Source organism: Trachemys scripta, chromosome 4 (assembly GCF_013100865.1).
Source record: "Trachemys scripta elegans isolate TJP31775 chromosome 4, CAS_Tse_1.0, whole genome shotgun sequence".
In the NCBI taxonomy this organism is placed as follows: Eukaryota; Metazoa; Chordata; order Testudines; family Emydidae; genus Trachemys; species Trachemys scripta.
This window is the reverse complement of record NC_048301.1, coordinates 97,229,646-97,246,230: the sequence shown is the minus strand read 5'-3', so window position 1 is coordinate 97,246,230 and position 16,585 is coordinate 97,229,646. Positions and strand designations below refer to the sequence as shown.

The 16,585-nt window shown below is 39.8% G+C and overlaps 1 protein-coding gene across 1 annotated transcript in view; it reads right to left on the bottom strand.

The window, feature by feature from the left end:
- Positions 1-16,585, bottom strand: part of SBF2 (SET binding factor 2) — a 107,027-nt gene that overhangs the window by 73,373 nt on the left and 17,069 nt on the right. Inside the window, exons 6-8 of the mRNA XM_034770035.1 lie at positions 13,300-13,427; positions 10,784-10,959; positions 8,324-8,469 (exon numbers count right to left, since the gene is read on the bottom strand). Of these exons, the coding sequence (XP_034625926.1) occupies positions 8,324-8,469; positions 10,784-10,959; positions 13,300-13,427 (450 nt within the window). The remainder of the gene's footprint in view (positions 1-8,323; positions 8,470-10,783; positions 10,960-13,299; positions 13,428-16,585) is intronic.

Here is a 16,585-nt window from a genome sequence, read left to right as displayed (position 1 = left end):
ACAATATCCTGGAACTGATGGAAGGGAGCATATGTGAAGCAGCAACACCCTAAAACTGTCACCAGCATCCCAGTGGCATGCAAATATTATCAATGACCTAAACAGTTCTATTTAAACCTAAGGCAAAGATGAGCCCATATAATTCCAAAGCTAGTAGTTCAGCATAATCTTCTGCACTGGGAAAGTTAATTTGGGATCTTCGGTTACTCCTGTGGATCTAACCTACAGGGTCCAAAGAAGTGGGAATTATGAACATTCCACATGCCACCCACCACAGAAACATAGAAATTACCTCACTAGATCAGTATCTAGTTTAGTATCCGCAAAAAGAAGAACAGGAGTACTTGTGGCACCTTAGAGACTAACAAATTTATTAGAGCATAAGCTTTCGTGGACTACAGCCCACTACAGACTGGATTTCTACATAGATTGCTTCCGTCGACGTGCAAAGACTGAAATTGTGGAAAAGCAACATCACTTGCCACATAACCTCAGCCATGCAGAACACAACGCCATCTACAGCCTCAGAAACAACCCTGACATCATAATCAAAAAGGCTGACAAAGGAGGTGCTGTCGTCATCATGAATAAATTGGAATATGACCAGGAGGCTGCTAGACAGCTCTCTAACACATAGAAATTACCTCACTAGCTAGACAGCTCTCTAACACCACATTCTACAGGCCATTATCCTCTGATCCCACTGAGGATTACCTAAAGAAACTACACCATCTGCTAAAAAAACTCCCTGACAAAGCACAGGAACAAATCTGTACAGACACATGCCTAGAACCCCGACCAGGGGTATTCTATTTGCTACCCAAGATCCATAAACCTGGATATCCTGGACGCCCCATCATCTCAGGCATTGGCACCCTAACATCAGGCTTGTCTGGTTATGTAGACTCTCTCCTCAGACCCTACGCTACCAGCACTCCCAGCTATCTTCGAGACACCACTGACTTCCTGAGGAAACTACAATCCATCGGTGATCTTCCAGAAAACACCATCCTGGCCACTATGGACGTAGAAGCCCTCTACATCAATATTCCACACAAAGATGGACTACAAGCTATCAGGAACAGTATCCCTGATAATGTCACAGCTAACCTGGTGGCTGAACTTTGTGATTTTGTCCTCACCCACAACTATTTCACATTTGGGGACAATATATACCTTCAAGTCAGCGGCACTGCTATGGGTACCCGCATGGCCCCACAATGTGCCAACATTTTTATGGCTGACTTAAAACAACGCTTCCTTAGCTCTCGTCCCCTAACGCCCCTACTTTACTTGCACTACATTGATGACATCTTCATCATCTGGACCCATGGAAAAGAAGCCCTTAAGGAATTTCACCATGATTTCAATAATTTCCATCCCACCATCAACCTCAGCCTAGATCAATCCACACAAGCGGTCCATTTCCTGGACACTACTGTGCTAATAAGCGATGGTCACCTAAATACCACCCTATACCGGAAACCTACTGACCGCTACACTTACCTACATGCCTCCAGCTTCCATCCAGGACACACCACAAAATCCATTGTCTACAGCCAAGCTCTAAGATATAACCGCATTTGCTCCAATCCCTCGGATAGAGACAAGCACCTACAAGATCTCTATCAAGCATTCTTAAAACTACAATACCCACCTGCTGAAGTGAAAAAACAGATTGACAGAGCCAGACGAGTACCCAGAAGTCGTCACCTACAAGACAGGCCCAACAAAGAAAATAACAGAACACCACTAGCTGTCACCTTCAGCCCCCAACTAAAACCTCTCCAGCGCATCATCAGAGATCTACAACCCATCCTGAAAGATGATCCTTTACTCTCACAGATCTTGGGAGACAGACCTGTCCTTGCTTACAGACAACCCCCCACCCTAAAGCAAATACTCACCAGCAACCACACATCACTGAACAAAACCACTAACCCAGGAACCTATCCTTGTAACAAACCCCGATGCCAACTCAGTCCACATATCTATTCAAGTGACATCATCATAGGACCTAATCACATCAGCCATACCATCAGGGGCTCGTTCACCTGCACATCTACCAATGTGATATATGCCATCATGTGCCAGCAATGCCCCTCTGCCATGTACATTGGCCAAACCGGACAGTCTCTACGCAAAAGAATTAATGGACACAAATCTGACATCAGGAATCAAAATACTCAAAAACCAGTGGGAGAACACTTTAACCTGTCTGGTCATTCAGTGACAGACCTGTGGGTGGCTATATTACAACAGAAAAACTTCAAAAACAGACTCCAACGAGAGACTGCTGAGCTAGAATTGATATGCAAACTAGACACAATCAACTCCGGTTTGAATAAGGACTGGGAATGGCTGAGCCATTACAAACATTGAATCTATCTCCCCTTGTAAGTATTCTCACACTTCTTAACTGTCTGTACTGGGCTAGCTTGATTATCACTTCAAAAGTTTTTTTTCTCTTAATTAATTGGCCTCTCAGAGTTGGTAAGACAACTCCCACCTGTTTATGCTCTCTGTATGTGTGTGTATATATATCTCCTCAATATATGTTCCATTCTATATGCATCCGAAGAAGTGGGCTGTAGTCCACGAAAGCTTATGCTCTAATAAATTTGTTAGTCTCTAAGGTACCACAAGTACTCCTGTTCTTCTTTTTGCGGATACAGACTAACACGGCTGCTACTCTGAAACCTTAGTTTAGTATCCTGTCTCCAAAAGCAGCCAGCACCAGATGCTGCAGAGGAAAGTATAAGAACCCCACAGTAGGGAGATATTGGATAATCTGCGCCTCACATTAAATAATTAACTGATCTCTAACAGTTAACATGAGACATGAAGTTTAATATCTCTTCCACAAAATTTATCATTAATTATGATCATTCTAGATATCTTGTTATCCATATAAATGTCCAATCCATTTTTGACTCTTTATACGTTCTTGGCCTCAACTTCCTTTGGCAATAAGCTCCACAGTCCATCATGAGGTCAGGAGACCAACCCAACCCTTCTCTACCCACATCACCAAAACAATTTAAGCCTTGCCCAGAAGAATAATGTACCCTGTTGTTGCACAGAACAGGAGAAGTCCGCTCTCCTTTTCCTGCCAGTGGGGCCAATGCCACAGGAGCCGCATGCACTGCAGACTGAGAGGCGCTGCAACTTCTCAGTACACTCACTGCTGAGCACACACAGCTCGGCGAGGTGGCAGCAGCCAGCAGGGCACCCACCTGTGCCGATCCCGTGGGGCAAGAAGAGGTGATCCAATCTGACTTGAGCCTGAGTGGGGTTGGTTGTTTTCACACCCAAACCAACCCAGACCCAACACTTGTAGTTGGGCCCCATCAGGTTTGGGTCAGACTGCAGAACACTAATTCATAGGCAGTGACCTGGCATATAAGAGAAGGGTGCTTGGAGTCTATTTGAATAATGACTTGAAGAAATGCTCTGCTAAAGTGGTTTTCAGTTCTTGATGCCTCTAACAAGGGAGTAATGTTGTGGAAATGTATGAACCCAATCTCACATAGTTGCCCTACATATCTCAGAGATTGGTACACTTCTTAAAGAAGACACAGGATCTGCCTGGGTCCTGGTGGAGTGGGCACTGATCTAAACTAGCTAGCTCAGTATACTCTGATGCAACAGTTAGATATTTTAGGGACAGATACTGCCAGGCCCTTCATCCTACCTATGAAAACTACAAATAATCTCAGGGAATTCCTGAAAGTGAATGATAGTGCCCGAAGCACATCCAGGGTACGCAGTATGGCTTCCCCTTGGCTGGAGTGGGGCATAAGAAAAAAGACAAAGCTATACTGGTATTAGACAATCAGGTATTACTTAGAAGTCTGAGACTACTTTCAGCAAGATTTTAGAGTGAGGCCTAAAGGCCACCTTATCCTTATGTAATAGATGTATATTGTGTAATATAGTATATTGTGCACCAGTCATAGTAATAGTAATACGTACCTATATTTCTCCTTCCCTTTGGGCAGATGTTACTGCCACAAGGAAGGCTATCTTCATGGATAAATGATAAAGTGAGCACATAGCTAGAGACTCAAAAGGGTGGGCAATCAATCCCACTAGGACTATCGTAGAGATCTCAAGCAGGGGAAGGCTCCTTAACTGGGTGAAACAGGTACATATGGCCCTTAAGGAATCTAGCTACTGTCAGTTGGGAGAATGCTGTGTGACCCAGAATGGGAGCGATGGTTGGCTACCCACTGTACTCTTAAAGAGCTTATAAACAGTCCTGCATTTTCCAGCAATAAAAGGTAACTCAAAATAGCAGATATCTGAGTGTCTAAGGGAGCTAACTGATGTTGCTGGGTCCAAATAGCAAATCTTTTCCACTTTGCCAAATATGTAAGTCTAGTAGGTCTTTTCTACTGTGGATTAACATACTTTGGACTTCTGCAGAGCAACTCCTCTCAATGATGGTTTTCTAGTCTTCATCTAGGCTGTCAAGTGTAATGAATCAGGGTCTGGATGGAGGATCTACCCGTCGTTCTGGGAGATTATGTCTGGAAGAGGGAAGGGTACCGGATAGATTAATCCGGTCTGATAACCAGAACTGTCTTGGCCAAGCAAGTACCAGCATGATCATAACTACTGCAGGCTTCCTTGGGACCTGTGCTCAAGAGTCCAAAGGTCTAGGGCCTGGAGATGGTCCAGGTGAAGTCCCAACTCGAGTGTGGAATCATTTGTCACTAGTGTCTTAGATGGCAACGGTGGGGAAAAGGATAGTCCTTCTACCAGTTTAATAACAATAGGACTTCTGGGGGACCTGCACCTTTATGACTATAATATCTTTTGGGAAGATACAAAGATTTCAACCATGTGACTTAGACTTGGTCTACACTACCCCCCTAATTCGAACTAAGGTACGCAACTTCAGCTACGTGAATAACGTAGCTGAAGTTCGAAGTACCTTAGTTCGAATTAGTTCGAACTTACCTTGGTCCACACGCGGCAGGCAGGCTCCCCCGTCGACTCCGCGGTACTCCTCTCGGCGAGCTGGAGTACCGCAGTCGACGGCGAGCACTTCCGGGTTCGACTTATCGCGTCCAGACTAGACGCGATAAGTCGAACCCAGAAGTTCGATTTCCAGCCGTCGAACTAGCGGGTAAGTGTAGCCAAGGCCTTAGGTGAAGTCTGGCATACTATATTATGTAAGTGCAGGAGGCCATGTCATCTAGAAGTCTGAGGTATGCTTGTCCTGAAGTTTGAGGATGAGCCTGTAAATTGTTGTTGAGATCCATGATGGTGTTGAATCTGTCCCGAGGCAGACAAACCTTTGCTGCTGTAGATTATGAATTGTATCCTCTGGGTTGGTACTAATACTGACTTTTATATGTTGACTTTGTGGTGGGAAGTGAAAAGCTGAAGTATTTGATGATTGGAGCTAGTCACGTGCTGTGTGATTTCTCAGGAATAAACCAACCGCTGAGGTATGGTATACCTGGATTCCTTGCTTTCTCAGGTGAGCCACCACCAGTGCGAAGCATTTTGTGAATGCTGTTGTTGCTGCTGGTAATCCGAATGGAAGAACTCTATATTGATAATAGGAATTTCCCACTTGGAATTTCAGGTAATTCTAATGAGCTCAAAGGATTGTTATGTGAAAGTAGTGAACTTGGAAGCTGAGAGCTGCAAACCACTCCTGGGGATCTAAGCAGGGGATTATAGAGGCTAGTGTTACCATTCTGAACTTGGGACGGCTAAATACCTTGCTCCAAATCCAGAATTGGGCACCAGCCTCCCTTTTTCTTTGGAATTAGAAAATAATCGGAGTAAACCCCATTCCCTCTGTATTCTACAGGCACTTCTTCCACTGCTTTAAGACTTAGAAGTGATTCCACCTGTAGCTGTAACAGTCTCTCGTGGGAGGGACCCATGAAAAGGGATGGGGAAGGGAGATGGGGGTAGGAAGGGTCTGAAATTGTATGGAATATGCCACTATGATGATCTCTAAGACCCAATGGTCTGTGGTGCTGAAAAAATAAAGTAAATGGTTTCCAAAAGGAGAAGAGGAGTAAAAAAAGATCCTCTAGGTGTTATAAATGGCTCCTGACCAAGGCATCAAATCAGCTGCCTTGAAGCTGTTGCAGTGAGTGGCTGACAAAGAGGAGACAAAGGGCATCTCTTTTTTGGCACCTCTGCTGAATATAGGAGCTCTGCTTGGAGTAGGTCTGGTGCAGATGTGGTTACTTCTCAAAGATCTTAAAGGTGCTTGTGAGTTGGCTGAAACTCAGAATTTCTGGTTCATGGGAAATTTTGACATTTTGAAATTTGGTTTCAATCTGATTCCAAGGTTGTTTGTACCTTTCTAGGTATGCCAGAAAACATCAACCATAGGACTTCCTCATAGCAATAGATGTGGCCATGGACTTAACTGTTGTGTCTGAGATACAGCCTCAACCTCCAGTCTAGTACAGCATGGTGAGAAGGGTGTGCTGACCTTCAGAGACTAACAACTTGCCTTAAACTGCAGCGAAGAGTGTAAGCCTTGCTCACCTCTTGCTTTCTTGAACAACCTGAAAATGCCCATCATTAAGTGGCATCACCACATCTCAAGAAGGGCAGTTCTTAAAACCAGGAGACTACAGTTCAGCCATAAGGGTTGGAACCCGGTACTGAGAAAGCATCACAAACTAAGGAATTTTTTTACAATTTTTTTTTTAAAGGTGTGTGTGTGGTGGGTGGGGGGAAGACAACAATTAACCCATTAACACTAAACTTACTAACACTTCCTGCCTTTTATGCATTCCGGGCAGCAGGACATACAGGGTACAAGCGCAACTCCAGTGGACACTGCTAGCCAAAGAATCCAAGCTTGAGCGCAGGAAGTGGACACGCACCACAAATGGAATCTATATGGACAAGGACCGAAGAAGAATCTGGATTTCCACACGATGAGAGTTATTTCTGACTAATGTGAGGACATTTTCCCTCTGATTTCTTTCCCTTCTCCATCAGATGAGGGACGAGCATTAGGTATTTTTAGCCTTTTCCTTGAAGGCTTTTGTTCATTCTTTTTGAGAGCACACAATGAGCCAAGCTTAAGAGTTCAGTAGAAATGAGCTTTATATACATCCACATATTTTGTCCCACTCACACTTACCAACCAGTCCAATCATTTTATTAATGAAAAAAGGTATTTCAAAAATAAAACAAAAGAAAGGGGGAAAAAGATTAGTCTCCTTTTCCTACTTGTAATCTTTCCTATATATATATATATATATATATATATATATATATATCTCCAACACCAGTGCTGTGATAAATAGGAAACATTTGGCTTGTGTAATGTTTTGAAGAAATAATTAATTTTTGATACACTTCATTATCTGAAATAGTAAATAAAAAAAGTGAAGAATGATGTGACAAAACAATACCTATTTAGGTATAGGAGAATCTGGTTCCCTCTAGTGGTATGTTTTATAGTAGCATTGATCCAGATTAGGAAAAAATGGATGTTGTGACAGCAGTTGTATGCAGTGTTGTTGTAGCCATGTTGATCCAAGGATATTAGAAATATAAGGTGGGTCAGATAATATCTTTTATGGGTCCAATTTCCATTGGTGAGAGAGACACATTTTTGAACTTGTCTCCTCACCAACAGAAGTTGGTCCAACAAAAGACATTACCTCACCCGCCCTCTCTCTGTAAATGACAGCAGCACATTTTAGAAACTGAGGTATTTAGAAAAAAACAAAACAAAATGAACACTTTCTGCCTTCAGCACCAATACTTTCCATTGATGTCTTGAAGTGTGATATTTTCACATGTAATACTTTTTGTTAATTGAAGAAATCCCCTCATTTTATACTTTCATATCTGTTGATAGAACCTATGCTATTTGCTTCTTCTTTACACTTGCCTTTCTAGAATGAGACTCAACCATTCTAGACTAATGGCTCATGACAAACTGTTTAACAATACTGTACATGAACGCTGCTAAGTTTGCCTTAATGCTGTTAGCCAACGTTATCCTTGTCTACTCCAGGGTGCTATACAGGGTGGTAAGCAAAGTTGTACTGAGCACAGTTCGGTGATTAAAAAAAGGATCTGAAATTTGAAAATTTCCGCTGCAAATAAACTAAGTTAAAAGCTTGTGCTCCCCCTTATTTCCTACAAACCTGGGAAAGTAATAAAAGTTCAAAGTCTTCACCAAGTGATAACATTTGAAACCTTTCAGTCTAATGTCTCAAATAGACCCTTTTACCAATTAATTACTGTTTGAGAATCTCTTGAGAGGTCAGTGTATTTGAATGGATGCATAAGCTCATCTGATAACATGAATATATTTTACCAGAGATATCATCATCTTCATTCCAGCCTGGACGATTCCCTCTTTCTTCCACTATTGTGCCTGTCTTCTTCTTTAATAAGTATTGACGACCAATTGTCATCTTCCCTGCACGTTTGGCTCCTTTCACAATTGTTTTTGAGAAGGTGCTAGAATTCAGAAATAAATAATAATGCCTGATCTCAAAATGTAGGTAAAATACAACAGTTATATTTAACTCTCACTAATATTCAGTAGCTGTATCGGTATACCAAAATACACTTGTAGGATGTATCTTCTCATCCACACAAAGCATGCTTACCAATTTTTCATTTAATTTCAAGAAAAAAGTGAGGTCAGGACCTCAGAAAATGGGCTCCTAAAATTTTAAATTCCTAGTCCTGGGATTTAGGAGAATGTGCTGTGGCAACACTATGCCAACTGTGTCCAATAGTAAAGAAAAAACAACCATCTTCTGTTTGCAGGTTTTAATTTTGTTGGAAATATAACAAATAAATCTTCCTGGTTAACAGACTGAAGACATGAAAAAAGAAATCTAAAAATCTCTCTATTCCAGAATTATGTTGAGATTCTAGTCCATTGAGCCAAAAAGGCACTAATCAGTAGAGGAACACATGAATTGCCACTCTGTAACAGACTAATAATCCACCTAGTCTAGTAAGGTGCCTAATAATGGACTATAACATATTCATAGATTCCAAGTCCAGAAGGGACCATTGTGATAATCTAATCTGACTCCTGTTTAACACAGGCCAAAGAACTTCCTCAAAATAATTCCTAAATCATATCTTTTAGAAAAAACCCAATCTAAATTAAAAATGGTCAGTGATGAAGAATCCACCAGGATCCTTGGTAAATTGTTCCAGTGATTAATTACCCACACTGTTAAAACCTTATGCCTTATTTCCAGTCTCATTTGTTGAGCTTCAGCTTCCTGCCATTGGATCATGTTTTATCTTTCTCTGCTATATTGAAGAGCCCATTATTAAATATCTGTTCCCCACGTAGCCACTTATAAACTCTGATCAAGTCAGCCCTTAATCTTCTCATTGTTAAGCTAAATAAATTCAACTCCTTAAATCTATCACTATAAAGCATGTTTTCTAATGCTTTAATCATTCAATCATTTTCTTTGAACCCTCACACCCTTCTTGAACTATGGACACCAGAACTGGATGCAGTATTCCTGCAGTTCTGAATTTTTTTTTTCCAGAGTCATTGCTTCCAGGATAGAGTCCCCCATCCTGTAAATATGGCCTTCATTCTTTGTTACTACATGTATATGTTTATATATAGCCGTAGTAAATACATATTATTTGCTTGCATCCAGCTTGCCAAGTGATCCAGATTGCTCTATTTTTGTGTTGCCTGTAATTTTCACCAGTGATAATTTAAGTTTTTTTCCAGGTCATTGATTAAAATTTTAAATAGAGAAGGGCCAAAAACTGATCTATGTGGGATGCCACTTGAAACACATAATCAATGACAATTTCCCATTTGCAGTTACATTTTGAGACGTATCAGTTAGCCAGTTTTAAATCCATTTAGTGTGTGCCATGTCAATTTTATATCATTCTAGTTTTTCAACCAAAATGTTGTGTGGTACTAAGTCAAATGCCTTACAGAAGTCTAAGTATTAACACTATTACCTTTATCAGCCAAACTTGTAATCTCAAATTAGTTTGACAAGATCTATTTTCCATAAACCCAAGGCATTAATTATATTACCCTTCTTTAATTCTTTATTAATTGAGTCCTGTATCAGCTGCTCCATTATCTTGCCTGGGCCTACAATTACCCAGGTCATCCTTTCGATCTTTTAAAAATATTGGAACAACATTAGCTTTCTTCCAGTCTTCTGGAAATACATCAGTATTCCAAGACTTACTGAAAATCAAAATTAATCATCCAGTTTGCTCCTCAGCCAGCTCTCTCAGAACTCTTGAATGCTTCGAATGGACCTGATTTGAAGGAAGACTAAAAAACCCAAACGCTACATTACAGGTCACTAGAACAAGTGCACAATACCATCCCATGAGTGTAAATTTCTTTTTACCTAAATTGGTGACCAATCCATACTCTGAAGTATGAGGAACCTCTTTATATGTTGCCATAGAATTAGTATAACTGCAGATGTTATTCATATAAATGCTCAACTGTATGCTTTGAATCTTATTACAGTAATTACTTCCATAATTTCCTAAGGCACGTATTTCAACAGGTTAATTATACACTTTTATGACTAAATTCATACATATTTTTACACTAGGTAGCTTTTGTTTGACATATCTATGTAACATGCTTGACAGAAGCTAGACAATTCAGCTTTATTGAGGACTACTGAAATGAACTTGCAATTTTGGAAAGCCATCAAAAATGACACAGAATTCAATGCACTGGACTAACAGTAAACAAGAATATCAATAATAAATTCATATTAAAGAAAAATAGATTATACCTTACCGAAAGGAAGTGTTCTTTTCTTTTTGCTTTGGCAAGATTATCTGCGGTGCAGTTTGCCCAGCCGCAAAAGCAAAGGTGCTAAAGATGGACTGGGGATAACGGAACTTCATTAGCTGTTTCCTAAATATTTCTACCACTTCAGGACTCACTTCCTCATCAAATGCTACTTTAATTAACTGCAAATAAAAAGACATAACATGTTAGAGACTGGAAATAATTTAATATGCAACTTTTGAGATCAAAGAAAACTGAAAACGATCCCACAAAGGAAGTAAAATAATATATTAATAAATAAACAGAAATATGTATGTGTTACTGATTATGGCAATTCATTTTATCCATTTTTACTTTATTTTTTAATTTTATATTCTAATGCCAAAATACTTCCACTCTGTAGTGTCTGGAATTCCCATAAAATTAAGACAAAACATCTGAGCAAATCTAAGTAGCAGTTTTTGCACTAACATTTCTACACTAGTTAAAACACTACCCATATTTTCTTGCTACATGGGATGGCAAGGGCTGGAAGAGCTCTGGTGGGCCAGGTCCTTGAGGCTAGACAGGACGACACTGGTAAAAGATTGATACTCTAATTTAAAGACTCTCTCACTATACTATAAAATTCTAGCATTCAAAAATTACCACAGCTATCCTTCCATATTCTATTCATTTCAATTCATTCTGCACTTTGCAAACCCTAGAAAACTGTGCTAGTAGCAAAGCATGATAACCAAATTTGACCCTTGGAAAGGGAAGTGCTTTGCACTATCCACACTGATCTCTCTTTCCAGTCAAAATACGGCTTTTATACAGTTTAAAGGGAGCCCTGTCCCACAATTCTTAGCCAGAGGGATGATGGGCAACTCTTATATTTTGAGGATGAGTAATAAAGGAGAGGGAAAATGAGGATATGTAAAAGGGACAAAAACAACTTCCATGGTGGGGGTAAACAAAATAAACATTTCTGAGATATTTGTTATTTTAAAAGTCCCAATTAAGTTACTTTTTATATGTCTTTTGTTTGCCGTACACAAGACATATCTGATCCTTCGTTTTCATTTTACTTACTTTAGTATTTTCTCTCCAAATGGCTAATAATTCTGTTGTTCTAGGACCTCCTTGAAATGAGGTCTTGAATATTTAGCGGTCACCCTAATATGACATTTTAAATACATTAAAATAATATAGCTGTAGCCATTCTCCCTTGATGAGAGGGGTCTATTTCATATAATATTGAACTTTGGCTGTTAGAAAAGGAACAGAAAGTAAACCATTTGCTGGTTGGTTTTGTTTTGATAACCTAAAACGAAACTACATTAAACAAAAGCAGAGATTATATTTGACCAGGGTCCAGAACCAGAAACTTTGAGTTGTGTCTGCATTTAGCATACTATTGAAGGATGTTAGAAATTTTATTGTTATTGTTAGTCTCCAAAAAGAGCTTTGGAAAACAAAAGGCCAGTTACTGGTTTACTTGAAAGGCATATAAGAGTGACTCCTTAAATTGTTAATTAAATCCATTCATTTATATAGGTTAATGTATATGAGAGAAATATTATGTTACACAGTGACTATTCAAAACACCAATAAGAAGAAATTGATGACATACTCCTAAATGAAAGACTCTCCATTTTATCAAATTGTGATTTTTTTTGTCTTGAACAAAGTAATGAACTTTTGTAGCAGTAACCAGATCTAGCTAAACATTTCATGTTCTGAAGCCACACTTACATAATTTTAATTCTATTGATTACAATTCTTGAAGATTTCTACCTTACATTCCTCTTCCCTTCATTTAGGGCCTCATCATAGGCTAGATTACCTCATAGACTAAATTCACTGTAGGGGGCTCCTGGCTCTGGGGAAAAAAAATCTCCAGAGGATTCCCAATTCTACAAACTGTCCTGTTCTACATGCCTTTGAAGAATAGCCTGTGATACCTGTCCCTAAACTGGTAAATCCTCAGGAATCTGTACAGATCATGGGGCTCCCCCAAAGGTCAGGGCTGCCTATGGAGAGGCCCTGTGCTTCTGGATTAGCTCTCGACCTTGGTGATACCCCAGGCTCCATTTTAACTGTGCTACCATGGACTTCCTCCTGCCATGGAGCCACCCAGAAACACTGGGTGTTCTTATTTTTTCCAGATACACTCCAACAGGATGGAGGAGATTTGATGTACATGCCTTTTGACCTACCCAGACTCAATCTGTTCTTCAGCAGAGACTTTGGACCCAAAGATTGTCCTCCAAAGGGTCCAATGGAGGGGTGAGAGGAGGAGTGAGAGAAACAGGCAATGAAAACCATTTATGCTCTAGTAGATATTGAGTGTATGTGTAGGAAAGCACTTCCGGGTTCCTGTGAGATGCTGAGACCCCGCCAATACCATTGACTTCACAAGGAACAGAGGATACTCAGCCGCTGCCAGGGGCTAGGGTGTTAGTTGCAGCAGGTTATTTTGATGAGATCATAATTTCAGGTGTTTTACAAAGCATAAAGAATAAAGCACTCCATTCTACCTGAAATGATGCTGAGGTGATCTGCAGTCCTTCCTGCATATTCTGTTGCAGCTGGTTCTGTATAGTAATCTTCTTCTCCTTCATAATAGATGCTATGGGAAAGCTCCGGATCACTGTCTGTTCTCCAGCTAAGTATCATAGAATCATTTACAGACACCTTAGGTCATGGAATCATATCTGATGTAGTTATATTTTACTTTGAACAGGTGTTAATGAATGGGTGCAAAGAAATGGAATATAAGGCACATGATCTTGGCTAGAAGGCCAATAACAATCCAGAATTCACTTTAGGCAAAAGGCTTTAAAGCAGGTGATAAATTCCCAAAATATGACATACAACCCAACATTCAGTTAACTAACATTCGTTTTTCCCATTTGACATTAATTAGGATGATTGGAAAAATATTTTTCCATTCTCTCTCTTTCTAAATGGTGGAAATGGCAGAAAAAACTATTTGGTTGTAGTCCAAAAATCTGTCTCTAACTATTAGTAATCTGTCATATTACATTCTGAAGTTTATATATAACTGATATGCATTAGTTTCCTTATATAAAAACTATGAACGTTATGTATTTACATTTTTGCTTGATAAATTAATTTGTTTAATAAAGTAACTAAAACAGAGATTTCCAAACAAGAAAATCTGATCTTTAGAACTACTACACTTCCCATGACATAATTAAACACAATATTTAATCCAGTAATGATTGTTGAGGGGAAAATGTAAACTCCATTACACAGGGTTTTCAATATGTCCAAGATAATTGCTTTTTCAATTTCCACCATTCAGACTCACTCCTTGATTACTGCACTTTTATTAGTCTGTGCTATTTTAAAAAAAGTTTGAACATATGCAGACCTTTGAGTTCAGGAATTTATCTCCCCCTCACTGTTAAAGTCCTCAACTACAAGCCCTCATCCTGACATGGCTCATCACTTGACATATGAATCCACTAAACGAGATTTTAATCTTTAGCCATTAATGATATTTTTGTACTTCTCTAGTACAGAGTGCACTGCTGTAGGTTTCACAAATCCTCCATAAAGTAGCATTTTACAGATGAGGAGCGTGAGGCACAGAGAAACTAAATGACTTGTCCAAATCAAACAGTAAGTCTGTGGGAGTGCCAGGAATATACCCAAGAGTCCTGACTGCCAGTCTTCAGCTTTAACCACTATACAACATTCCCTCACTCTTGTGATAACACTACTGAACTGTTTCACCTTGTGCAAGTGACACCTTAAATGACTGCTTCTGTCTGCTTCTTGAAGCAGCTAGTCATGCTACCCACAAGAGCAGAGGCAATTCTTGATTTAGTCTGAAGTGGAGCACAGGATCAGGTCCAAGAGGTGAATATAGCTGGACCGCTTGGTAATACTGACCATAATATAATTAAATTTAACATCCCTGTGACGGAGAAAACACCATAGCAGCCCAACACGGTAGCATTTAATTTCAGAAACGGGAACTACACAAAAATACGGAGGTTAGTTAAACAGAAATTAAAAGGTACAGCACCAAAGGTAATATCCCTGCAAGCTGCATGGAAAATTTTTAAAGAGACCATAATAGAGGCTCAACTTAAATGTGCACCCCAAATTAAAAAACACATAAGAGAATCAAAAGAGAGCCACCGTGGCTAAACAACAAAGTAAAAGAAGCAGTGAGAGGCAAAAAGGCATCCTTTAAAAAGCAGAAGTTAAATCATAGTGAGGAAAACAGAAAGGAGCATAACTCCAGCAAATGAAGTGTACAAATAAAATTAGGAAGGCCAAAAAAAGAATTTGAAGTACAGCTAGCCAAAGACTCAAAAAGTAATAGCAATTTTTTTTTTTTTAAAGTACATCAGAAGCAGGAAGCCTGCTAAACCACCAGTGGGGCCACTGGACGATTGAGATGCTAAAGGAGCACTCAAGGACGATAAGGCCATTGTGGAGAAACTAAATGAATTCTTTGCATCAGTCTTCATGGCTGAGGATGTGAGGAAAATTCACAAACCTGAGCCATTCTTTTTAGGTGACAAATCTGAGGAACTGTCCCAGATTGAGGAGTCCTTAGAGGAGGCTTTGGAACAAACTGATAAAGTAAACAGTAATAAGTACCAGGACCAGATGGTGTGAAACTGCAGGACTACTACCTGTAGTCTGTAACCTATCTTTTAAATCAGATTCTGTACCAAATGACTGGAGGATAGCTAATATGATGCCAATTTTTAAAAAAGGCTCCAGAGGTGACCACGGCAATTACAGGCCGGTAAACCTGACTTCAGTACCGGGCAAACTGGTTGAAACTATAGTAAAGAACAAAATTGTCAGACACATAGATGAACATAATTTGTTGAGGAACAGTCAACATGCTTTTTTGTAAAGGGAAATCATGCCTCACCAATCTACAAAAATTCTTTGAGGGGGGTCAACAAGAATGTGGACAAGGGGGATCCAGTGGATATAGTGTATTTAGATTTTCAGAAAGCTTTTGACAAGGTCCCTCACCAAAGGCTCTTAAGCAAAGTAAGCAGCCATGGGATAAGAGGGAAGGTTCTTTCATGGATTGATAACTGGTTAAAAGATAGGAAACAAAGGGTAGGAATAAATGGTCAGTGTTCAGAATGGAGAGACGTAAATAGTGGTGTCCCCCAGGGGTCTATACTGGGCCCAGTAGTATTTAACAGATTCATAAACGATCTGAAAAAAAGGGGTAAACAGTGAGGTGGCAAAATTTGCAGATGATACAAAACTACTCAAGATAGTTAAGTCCCAGGCAGACTGCGTAGAGCTACAAAAGGAGCTCTCAAAACTGGGTGACTGGGCAACAAAATGGCAGATAAAATTCAATGTTGATAAATGCAAAGTAATGCACATTGGAAAACATAATCCCAATGATACATATAAAATGATGGGGTCTAAATTAGCTGTTACCACTCAAGAAAGAGATCTTGGAGTCACTGTGGATGGTTCTCTGAAAACATCCACTCAATGTGCAGTGGCAGTCAAAAAAGCGAACAGAATGTTGGGCATCATTAGGAAAGAGATAGATAATAAGACAGAAGATATCATATTGCCTCCATATAAATCCATGGTACGCCCACATCTTGAATACTGCATGCAAATGTGGTCGCCCCATCTCATAAAAGATATATTGATATTGGAAAAGATTCAGAAAAGGGCAACAAAAATGATTAGGGGTATGGAATGGCTGCCGTATGAGGAGAGATTAATAGGATTGGGACTTTTCAGCTTGGAAAAGAGATGACTAAGGGGGGATATGATAGAGGTCTATAAAAT